This window comes from Oncorhynchus tshawytscha, linkage group LG06 (genome assembly GCF_018296145.1).
Source record: "Oncorhynchus tshawytscha isolate Ot180627B linkage group LG06, Otsh_v2.0, whole genome shotgun sequence".
NCBI classification, from domain to species: domain Eukaryota; kingdom Metazoa; phylum Chordata; class Actinopteri; order Salmoniformes; family Salmonidae; genus Oncorhynchus; species Oncorhynchus tshawytscha.
Genome location: NC_056434.1, coordinates 78,642,619 through 78,654,819, shown reverse-complemented (window position 1 = coordinate 78,654,819; position 12,201 = coordinate 78,642,619). Strand labels below are relative to the sequence as shown.

At 44.1% G+C, this 12,201-nt stretch overlaps 1 protein-coding gene across 1 annotated transcript in view; it reads left to right on the top strand.

Moving 5' to 3' along the window:
• The window catches only part of LOC112253137 (zinc transporter 6), a 69,721-nt gene that overhangs the window by 7,020 nt on the left and 50,500 nt on the right, over positions 1-12,201 (top strand). Inside the window, exon 4 of the mRNA XM_024425096.2 lies at positions 2,296-2,380. Coding sequence (XP_024280864.1) covers positions 2,296-2,380 — 85 coding nt within the window. The remainder of the gene's footprint in view (positions 1-2,295; positions 2,381-12,201) is intronic.

The following is a 12,201-nucleotide window of genomic DNA, read 5'->3' as shown; positions in this document are numbered from 1 at the left end:
TAAAATAAGGTCTTCATGGAGGATGGATATGGAAATATTATCGTTTTCTGAGCAATTGTCTTAGTATAAAATAATAAAAAACTAAATGTTTATGAGTCAGGAAGACTCTGACTGGATATTGTAGCATACAATATAGCTCAGTATTTATTATATAGTCTTTTTTTTGTGCTCCTCTTTATCAAGGGATCCAATAATTCCAGACCCCACTATAGGCTAATATCAAAGGATCAGGGCTGCATGTGAAACCGACATCACTGTTAGCTTAGTAGTATTAGCTTCCTCCCTGAGTACAACTTGGAGTAAACTGTCCGTACCACGGCTCAAACCCGGGTTCCTCTGCTGCTCTAACACGTACGTGACTGACATCCTTGACAACGTACGAACCAGTTGAGCTATAGAAAAAGATCCAATTTAGATGGCACCATTGGCAACATTTTAAGCTGTGCAGTGAGCTTACGGCATGTTCTTATCTCCGTTACACATGGGATATTGGATGGTATAAAGACCGGACTGTAAGGCTTCTGTCCACAGGGACACATTAAGGCTCTTGACTGATACCCTGCTCTCCACTGACTGTGCACTGTGTACAGCGAGGGTACATGGGGGTTCAATCCCCTCTTTAGGAATTATCTGTATGTGTTCCATCTGCCGGTGTACTAGCTAGCTCTGCTAGTGTAGCTCTGCATGCCTCTACCGAAGGACCAATGGGATGGCTAGCCTCGGGGCTGCACTGTCTGGGATAAGCTGCTTTTGGCTCCAAGCGGCCCATCTGCCAGAGGTAAAGGCCCTCATCTACAAGAGTAGGGACTAGGGAGAGAGTGTGCTGTGGTGTGACTTCTGACTACTCTCCCTAAAAGCTGTATGGAAGAGGCACTGGGTTTGGTTTTATAGGAACAGAGACTGATTGAGGTAGTCATCTTAGTTCACTTCACATGCATGGAGAAGAGACTAAGTTTTCTGAAATGACAGAGTTCTAGACTTGATACTTTTAGTGGAGAAAGTGGGGACGGTTGTCTTTCTTGATAAGGGTGTGATTGTGTGATACTTGAGGCTCACTGTGGCTGGAAACTGCTCTGTCCTTGCACCTACTAACAGGAGTCTTCTAGAATGATTCTGCTGTTAACCTGGCATTAAAATACAGTGGGTCCTCGCCCCCTGTGCTGTGGAGTAGGCCTATACTCTGCTGGATTAAAGGCATAACAGTGAAACTACTAGTCACACAGAGAAGATGCAGTCAGTCTAACTTCCATCACTACGGAGCTTAACAGTCACTTGGCATGTGTCCTGTATAATATAATAATAAGCCATTTAGCAGTCTTTTATCCAAAGGGACTTAGTTATGGCGTGCATACATTTTACGCATGGGTGGCCCCGGGAATCGAAAACACAATCCCGGCATTGCAAGCGCCATGCTTAACCAACTGAGCCACACAGCAGCCATGGATAACTCAGGCTTATAATGCATGCACGTTGCGTGGCGCATGCTCGGGCTGATGATGCAGTATAGTGTTTGTCGCAAGCTGATGATGCAGTACTTTAGGTCGACACGCTATTTATAGATGATATATCAGCAACTATAGTCTGTGACTCAGGGAGGCTGAATTTCCTAAGGGTGTTTGCGAGTGTCACTCCAATGTCAAATTTAACTTCGATATGTGATGTCTTCAGTACAACCCTCAGGAAAAAGATGTGCTGACATGTTTACCTGGCAATACCGCCATCACCCAGAGGGTGTCAGTGTGTCATCTCATGTGTTTTTCGTGTGTGTCTGTTAGTGTGTGGTTGGGATGTGTTGTGCAGCATACTGTCGCTATGTTTGCACACACACACACACGGTCACAGCGTTCTGTAGGGCCCTGACGCCACAACAGGCCCACACACACACTTCAGCTCCTATCTCTGTCCCTGGCTCCGGCTGTCACAAGACGCCCTAGCCCTGTCATAACACTGCGCACCGCAGTAATTGTAGATTTCACAGCACTCCAAGGACAGCCTCTGACTCCAACACAAAGTGACAGGCCAAGCAGCAGTGGATGGCCTCGAGTTTGTACTGTCCTCCTCACATTTTTGCTTTCCATTTTTTACATGGTTTGTCTGATACAAAACATTCACTGAATTACGGCGTAGATTAAAAATGTATATTTCTTTAACAGACATAGGTTAGACATGGGCATAATATAACCTATCATCCACTTGCATTACCTGTTAATATCCCACTCCCATCAATCCTATACATCTAAAGGAATTAATTTGGTTTGGAAAGCTCTATTTAATGTTATGCTCTGTGTGTTTCAGTCATGGAGAATCCTGGTGTTCAGCATGCTGAATGTCCTCTGTACTGGTTGTCTGCTGATGTGGTGCAGCTCCACCAACAGTATGGGTGAGTAGTCCTCATCACGTGACAGTGTTCCACACAGCCAGCCAGGCGTAGTAGAGGACGTCAGTGAGAACACTCTGTACTGACATTGTTCTGATATTGTGCTCTGACGTAATTCTGTTCTCCCTAAAGTTGTTCACCTAGGGCCATGGCAGTTCACACCATTAATAACTACTTAGATCTACTCATGATGTCCAGAGAGCGAGAGATCCCATATTATAGATTTAGTCACAGTCCTCTTGACTGAGGGAAATAGTAATTAATCTACTATGATCTGACCTCCCCACCCCCACATTGCAGATTAGATCTTTGCTGGTGTCGCAGTCTTGTTGTGATGATGATCATGGTGAAATCAGTGTGAAATCCTTTTATGATTAATCCCTCTGAAAATTTGTGCAATGAAAAACATGGCAACACAAGCAGCCTCCACCAGTGTTGTGTGTCAGAGACACAGGAAATGGAGGACGTTCAGATATTGAGCGGCCCGAGGAATGCGACACAGACGTCAATAGCCAGCACAAATAAACCGCAGCACCAGGCAGTTAGACCCTTCTGCTCAGAGACAGAGGAGAATGGATCCACAGGACAGGAAACTGTTGGTACACTTCCTATATGGTGTTTATCCACACCGAAACCAAGCTGTGCTAATATTGAAGACATTGAGGGCGAGAGAGAGTCTTTCCTCTGTGCTGTAATGGCATTTTCCAGCCTATATCTGCACAGATCAGCCTTGTGTTTAGGGAGATGGTAATGTGATTACCATCTGTTTATGGAGATGGTAATGTGTAGATCTCATAAGCTGCCCCCAATCTTACATGTCAACATCAATATGATATTATTACTAATTCAAGTAAAGGGATTTTAAAAAATGTTATCATAAAACAAGTATGATGTCAGTCCCGCTGCAAATAGTATGTGTTAAGCGTAAATCAAAGTCCACAGATGCGATAGTCTGGCGTCCCATTAAGACTTACTGTAGCTACACGGCTCTGAGACCACCATCTGCGGGGGACGCACAGCCCGAAAGTTCACCTGCCCACAATTCCCAACCAAAGTGTCTCCGGTACGTTTCCTCTATTCATTTGAATGTGTTGACAGTTGGAGTAATTGCTTGAGCTGCACTGAGAATTCGAGAAGTATGAAAGCCCAAGTTTACCATAAGACATGAACAGACTGCGTCAGTGATTTGTATTCCCTGGAATTTTCTGAAGAGGCAACGGCACTGGCATGTCCCTGTGTGTGTGGTGCTTGTATGTCTACCACTTTGTTTAGCTGTTTTTGGCTTTCCCAAAAACCTTTTCAATTTAAAGTTAACTACAAAGTAGCCTATGCCTACCTGGCAGAATCATGATTATTTTCTTAAATCCAGTGGGCATTTGTTAAGCAAACTCACATGTGCGCTACAGGAACACTGCTAACCAAACAGTGCTTGGTGCATTGTATAGAGATTGCAACGTTGTATCTGTGCCATTATGGCCCTGGTGACAGGCTCAATGGCGCTGCCCATGCTCTCTCCATTTTAAAGCAGTCAATTTTCTTATGTTAAAAAAAAAGTGTAATGGCTAATATAGGTGACTTGCCACTGCCGCCTGCCTTGCTGGGGTCTTGAACCAAATCTTGTCATTAATTTATGGCCACTAGATGGCAGTCATATTGCTTAAAGCCATTTACAAACTTGGCAAACCAATTGAAGATGAAAATGCTCTGATAATTGGCTGCTCGCTCCCAACCAATAGGAATCCCAACCCAATTGACTGCCATTGAAGGCTTCTGCCATTTGAAAGTAATCTCCATGCAAAATGGGTTATTTCCATGTAATGCTCTCTATACATCTTTACAGTGCATGCACACTTAAATTAAAGGGCAACTACACTCAATCAAAATGTCTTAGATTTTTCACAAACCTCAAAAGTGGTCTCCTGTGTGGTAAAATTAGGGCTGGCATAATTACAGTGTAACCGTGTAACTGACGGTTATGGATGAAGACCGCCATGAAAATAAGATAATCGTCATGACCGTAAAACAAATGTATATATGTTTTGGTCGAACAAATCGCTGACTGAGTGACCACAATGCATCAGCAGCACCTATAGAAATAGAATGAATAGAACAGGTTCAGAACCTCTTACCCTGGCAATTTGACTGAACTCATAGGTACACTCAAAATGGTTGCCAGTATTGTGATGCAATAATTTAAATGGTAATGTAGAATGTCAATGTAGGCTAATTTTGCTGTGGGGCAATGAGATTCTGAAAGATTCTGAGATTCTGAATCTTTCTCCCACAGCCCTTTTCCCCACGCGTTTCCATGGTAATTCCATTGTGTGTTGGAGTTCGATTGACCTCTTTACCGCATCGATGGCTGCTAGTCCACCCATTATGTCATCATTGACTTGAATGAGTTCATTGTTGTGAACTTAGAACATCCAGTCTAGTTTTTTTTCGATTAAGTGTGGTTTTGAAAAGCAAAAACCTGGAAAGATTATTTGAAAGTCTGACCTTCTCCCAACTGTATTTGTTTGCTGTGGTATCTTTTTGGTATTGAGTATTGTGATACTAAACCTACTATCAAACTCCAAATTATGATATTGTGACAGCACTAGTATACAGTGGGGCAAAAAAGTATTTAGTCAGCCACCAATTGTGCAAGTTCTCCCACTTAAAAAGATGAGAGAGGCCTGTAATTTTCATCATAGGTACACCTCCTTCCATCAGCAAGGGCATTGAAGATGAAACATGGCTGGGTCTTTCAGCATGACAATGATCCCAAACACACCGCCCGGGCAACGAAGGAGTGGCTTTGTAAGAAGCATTTCAAGGTCCTGGAATGGCCTAGCCAGTCTCCAGATCTCAACCCCATAGAAAATCTTTGGAGGGAGTTGAAAGTCCGTGTTGCCCAGCAACAGCCCCAAAACATCACTGCTCTAGAGGAGATCTGCATGGAGGAATGGGCCAAAATACCAGCAACAGTGTATGAAAACCTTGTGAAGACTTCCAGAAAACGTTTGACTTCTGTCATTGCCAACAAAGGGTATATAACAAAGTATTGAGATAAACCTTTGTTATTGACCAAATACTTATTTTCCACCATAATTTGCAAATAAATGTAATTAAAAATCCTACAATGTGATTTTCTGGATTTTTTTTCTAATTTTGTCTGTCATAGTTGAAGTGTACCTATGATGAAAATTACAGGCCTCTCTCATCTTTTAAGTGGGAGAACTTTTAAGTGGGAGAACAATTGGTGGCTGACTAAATACTTTTTTGCCCCACTATGTTGTTTGTGTGGTGTCAGGACAACACTAGTTTGTGTGGTGTCAGGACAACACAGGTATGTGTTTGTATACTGTATATGATAGGCGCTATACAAGCTTGTGGCTGTTGTTTTAGCTGTGTGTTATGAGTTTGGTGCTCAGACCCGAGAGGAACGGTAGTGTAGTGGTCTGAGGATTTTATTATAGTGTGTCTGTGTGGCAAATTAGATCTCTTCCACATCTCTGAAGGTTTTCCAGTCATTGCATATTTCCCCTAATGTGCTGGGCTGAGCATTTGGCTTCCGGTTCATTAGACCGTCCTCCTCTCTCCCTCCCCCTTCATAGTAAACAATGCCAGTGTTACAACAAAGCAAAGCTACACTGCTGTTGCATAGGAGATGTGTGCTTTTCATACATGCTCCGTACTGCCTACGGTGGACTAGTCATTCCAGTAGAGCATCATCAACTGAATGACATTGTGAAAACAAAAGAGAATCTCTAATTGAATTTGATACGATAATGTCCCAAAGGCATGCAGGACAGAACCATAGAACGTGGGGTTTGCATAATTGGGCCGAAATTGGCCATGTCAGCAGCCATATAGTCACACAGGAGGAGGAAGAGCTGTGAGCCTGGTCTGAGAACAATCTGAAGTCCCCATCAGCAGCACCAAGCCTCATCCCTGTGACTGGTCCTAGCTGCTCATTTGTGAGAAAGCGGCTTCCTGAAGAGATCTCCTATTCTAAATTTGAGCAGGAGATGTTTTTCCATTACAAAACTCTAAAGTGGAGGGCTACTACTCCTAATCCTTCCTTGCAGATTGGATAGAATCAATGTTAGCTCTGCAGAGTTTGACGCAAACCTGCGGGTAATCCTTCACTGACCCATAAGTTCAAGTGCAGCATTCATGGTTGAGCGAGATAATGATTAACTAAGAGAAAATGTGACTACACTTAAATCTCATTGTCTATTTATGGGGGTTTCCAATTCAGTGACACTGAACAAAACACGAGGACTACATGCTGCATTTCTCTCTGACAGGTCTATTTATAGTGCATTTTCATTAAGCGGTTGTTAAACAAGCATGCATAACGCTACTTGGAAGAGAACATGTAATTAACAGTGGCATTGCAGGCTATTACTAGGCTTAGCATGTGAATACATCGAGGCCTAGTGATAGACTAGCACCCTCTCCAGCTGCCTCAGACTACAACAACGGGCCATTCCTATGGGCCATTCTGGCTCGGGCAAGGCTACTTACTTTTTAGGCCTAATTTTGAGTATAAGGGCAGCATAAATCCAAAATAAATCCCTTTTAATAATTTGGTGGGTGCTTATATTTGTGCTATTTCACACATGTTCAAGTGTGTATTATACTCGTGTGAATTGGAAATGTGTTTTTTGTATATCCCATCTCCCCCTGAGACACCCTCGGAGAGTGGGGTTACGGCCAGGGTCAGCCATTATCAACAGCAATTAGGGTTAAGTGCCTTGCTCAAGGGTCTACGGCAGATTTTTCACCTTGTCAGCTTGGTGATTCGGACGAGTAACCTTTTCAGTTTACTGGCCCAACACTCTACCCGCTCGGCTACCTGCCGCCCTAAGATGTCATTAGCATGAAGCCTTTCAAATTCAAAAGGAAGACATTGCAGTGCAACACATTTTTTGTTCCAGTTTCTCATAAATATACTCTCTTAGGAGGCTACTTCCGCTGATATATAGGTACAATATCCTGTCTGTAGCTAATAGCTATGAACAATGGTGGAAAGATAATAGCTTGTAATTTACAGATTTGTTGCTCATTTCAGGAAGAAGAGCCATATGTACCTTTTAAGGGATAGCAACCAGAAATGTATTTATATAGCTAGCAGATATTGTGGACCTGACGAAGATCCTCTGGATTAAAACATCATTGAAGGTGGTAATTATTTGGGAGTAAACAGTGTACAGGCCTTTATGTTCTTTTCATGTATGTACCATTAGCCAAGCACGCACGTTTTTTGATGGATGTGCGTGTGACCACAGCCATTTCTTCAACTGAAAATGTTCTGATTCGATAACAATCGATTTCCTTTCATTACCTATCTACAAAGTATCTGATAATGGTGCCTTCAGGGGTGGTGTTGGGACGTTTCCAAGGATGACTCTTAATTATATTTCCTTGATTCCTCGCATCCTCTCTCCTCACCTCCTTCTCAAAGCGCATTTAGTGTGTGTGTGTGCATAACTGATCCTAAAGTGGTGCGCTGTTCCGTAGGCTGTTGGATTAAAACAGATGAGTCTACAGGAATGTTTGGTGTTGTCAGCTGGTCCGGATCAAATTTTGCACCGGAAGACTAGATAAAGTTTCAAGCTGTTGAAAAATGTCCATGCCTTAATTTGATATGCGTATCCCTCTTTTGTCAACACTTCTTTTAGCTGGATCAATAGTTGCCTGGGATTGTTGGTTGTGTAGGTCATTATAGACGAATACAAACTGACTGCAGTGTGCACTGGGTTATTGTTTTCAAGGCCCATGATCCTCTAGGTTTATTCCCTTCTTATACTGTTTGTTTACTATGGCAATTATTCTGCTGAATTGATACGCGGGATTATACTGGATGATTAGAAAGGGTTACTTTTAAGCATGTTTAATGCTCTGTTGTGATTCCTGGAAATTCAGGACATTTATTTTCTGTCTTGATGGTGTTATGGAACGTAGTGACTGGCCTTGGTTCAGAGTCTTGTTTTTATTTGTTTAATTCACAGTTTAGTGTGCAGTGTGTTTAGTTTCTGGAGAGAAACACACGCACACACACACACACACACACACAACTAATATTTGTGTTTGTTCTATGTGTGTGTTAGTGCATCTGATGTCTGTCTGCTCTGCTCCTTCATAGCAGACAGCCTCCTCTCAGAAGCACTATACTCTGGGACTGTGTGTTCCCACCGTATTTCTACAGCTGGGGGAAGCCAAGCGAAAGGAGGTCAAGTGCCTGTTCTGCAGGCTTATAAACACCCCCCCTCCTCCTCCTTTATCCCCCTCTCATCCTTCCTCCTGCCCGGAGAGAGAGAGAGAGGGAGAGCTGAATGAAAGGGTTTACCCTGTCCTGACAACCCCCCCAGTCTGAGCGGCTCGCTCAGTGTGGCTCTCAGGAGATTGGCATGGTGGCAAACTGTATGCAGATGCCTCCCCCCCAAAAAAGTCTCTGTGGATAAGAGAGTGTGACTGTCAGAGATGGGAAGAGATTGTGTGTGGCACTTGAGGTTATCCTGTCTAGGCCCTTGCAGCATGTGTGTCCATGTGTTTGTTTGTTTATCTTTGTTTGTTTGTGTCTGTGTGTGCACGTGTGTGTCTGCGCTCCAGTGTGTCTGTATTTGGTGAAGGGAGAGTTAGTTAGTCCCCAGGCCCCTCCTGTTCTTCCCCGCTAGAGCACAGCTGGTGAGTCCCACAGGGCTGTGAGTAAAGGGAACAGTCCTACATTCAGATTCACTTTCTGTTCCAAACAGTTCTCAGCTTTGCCAATATTAAAACTCACTTAATTTATTCCCCATACAACCACATAATAAAATAATATTAGGTGGGTGCTTATATTTGTTCTATTTCACACATGTACAAGTGTGTATTATACGCATAAGTGGATTGGAAATGTGTTTTTGCATATCCCAACTCCCCCTGAGACACCCTCGGAGAGATGGTGACATCTGCTTTACTTAGAATCTAGCCCTGAACACTGATCTATACCTACACTGCTCAAAAAAATAAAGGGAACACTAAAATAACACATCCTAGATCTGAATGAATGAAATATTCTTATTAAATACTTTTTTCTTTACATAGTTGAATGTGCTGACAACAAAATCACACCAAAATTATCAATGGAAATCAAATTTATCAACCCATGGAGGTCTGGATTTGGAGTGACACTCAAAATTGATGTAATGTCCTTAAAACATGTCAAAATGAGGCTCAGTAGTGTGTGTGGCCTCCACGTGCCTGTAAGACCTCTCTACAACGCCTGGGCATGCTCCTGATGAGGTGGCGGATGGTCTCCTGAGGGATCTCCTCCCAGACCTGGACTAAAGCATCCGCCAACACCTGGACAGTCTGTGGTGCAACGTGGCGTTGGTGGATGGAGCGAGACATGGTGTCCCAGATGTGCTCAATTGGATTCAGGTCTGGGGAACGGGCGGGCTAGTCCATAGCATCAATGCCTTCCTCTTGCAGGAACTGCTGACACACTCCAGCCACATGAGGTCTAGCATGGTCTTGCATTATGAGGAACCCAGGGCCAACCGCACCAGCATATGGTCTCACAAGGGGTCTGAGGATCTTATCTCGGTACCTAATGGCAGTCAGGCTACCTCTGGCGAGCACATGGAGTGCTGTGCGGCCCCCCAAAGAAATGCCACCCCACACCATGACTGACCCACCGCCAAACCGGTCATGCTGGAGGATGTTGCAGGCAGCAGAACATTCTCCACGGCATCTCCAGACTCTGTCACGTGCTCAGTGTGAACCTGCTTTCATCTGTGAAGAGCACAGGGCGCCAGTGGCGAATTTGCCAATCTTGGTGTTCTCTGGCAAATGCCAAACGTCCTGCACGGTGTTGGGCTGTAAGCACAACCCCCACCTGTGGACGTCGGGCCCTCATACCACCCTCATGGAGTCTCATTACCTTATGTAATCTTTATTGAGCTACCTAATATGAGCTAATCTAATGGCAGCATCTGGTTTTGATGTTGTTAAATTAAGACACTTTGGTACTCCTGAGACATTCCACAGTCACAGTCTGGTCAGAGACTGTTTATTCAACTCAGGGTTGGAGCAGGGGAAGATTTCACTACAAGCTGGTGTGGAGCTCCTCAGAGGCCTGTTCTTGTACCCCTATTAATTTCTGACAGTCTACTTAAAGTGTGGAGTTCCAGCCTCTTTCTGCAGCCTCACGTTACACACGCCTATTAATTATTGGACAAAACCAATGTGCTGCTCACTCGTGTCTTCCTATTCAGAGAGCTAAGCTATATCCTACTTGCCCCATCCATCAGGATTCAGTGTATGCTGTCGCTCTGACAACAGTAGGGCCAACTTGTACAAAAGCCATGGGGGGGTTCAGTAACACCACACTTTGAATAGGTGAGAATTGTTATTGTTGATTACAGCTAGAGATTTTCATGATTATGTTTTCTGAAGGCTTTGTGGCTGTTTATACACCAACTGTCAAGAGTAAACTTGTGAGAAACCTTTGCATAGAACCTGAAAACAACTTCAAAGGTGTGGTTATATGCATAGAAATACAATCTCATTCTATACCTTGACCATTATCAGAACACTATCTTACTAAATGAGTTGTGTACCATCTTCATTGTTTCCACTGAATGGTGAATTGAAATGTTGATCTCTGAGGTCAGGTTTTCTTTCAAACAATTATCCAATGTTTTTTTTGTGGTCAGCCGAAAGTTTCTTAGTGAGTGCTGGTAGTCGGAGCTAGTTCAGGTTGTGGTTACTGACAGGTCAGTTTTGATGGGTCAACTATCTCAACAATTGTGTGCTTATGTCTGTGTGCTGAACTATATACAGTTTGTTGTCACTGACTTCTCCCTATCTGGGCCAATAAGGTGTGTGTGTGTGGGTGTGTGTGTGTGTGTGTGTGTGTGCTTGCTCCCAGCTCTTTGTACCAGCCAGCCCAGAATTCGTGTTTCCCTGGTCTCACATTCACCCCCTGTGGTTGTCAGCACGGGCCCAAGGCCCAGACCAGCCGCCGCTTCCTTTGCACGGCTCCCATTTCCCCTGCCAGGTGTTTCTGTGTAGTCAGTCAATAAAGCTTTTAGTTTACATATGGAGCGATCTATTGTTTTAATGTGCCGCGTTGACAGACACCCGAGATGCCCTGGTCGATGCATGTTTCTCTGTGCAATGACAGCCCACTGCTGCAGTTTGCAAATCTCTCCTTTCTAAGATACCGTGTGTGTAACCTGTGTCTATGCGCCAATGCGGTTAGGACCCAGCAGAGCCTGGCCCAGGGAAAGGTGATACACACCCGTGGCCCAGAGGCCCGTCAACTTTTGCTTATCCTCCGATAACCAGGCAGCACTTAATGCCGTTAATGGGCTTTGTTCCCTGGGGTGGAACTGGGGCTGGGGGGGGGTGGCAGCAAGGCACAGGGAACAGTCAGCCAATCAGACTGCCTTGGGCTTCTGCTCTGCAGACGACATTAAATATGCAGCTCCTGAGTCATATTCCTCCACTGCGCTCCTTCCCTTTATAATCTCCCATTGATCAGGTCTGAAATCATACTCCAGTGACCTTAATCTGCACACATTATGCTCCATGTATTGGGTTCAACTCTGGAGGGAGCCGGTCCTCTGGGTTATGACTACTTTTGCTGCTCCATGCCGGACAGCTGCTCCATGCCAGACAGCTGACCAAACCGGCTCCGCGCACCAGAGGCAAAATACCAAAACTAACTAAACCAACTACATTAATTTGGGGACAGGTTGAAATGCATAAAAACATTCCTGGACAGTTAGCTAGCTTATTGTTGCTAGCTAATTTGTACTGGGAGAAAAACATTGGGTTATTATTAC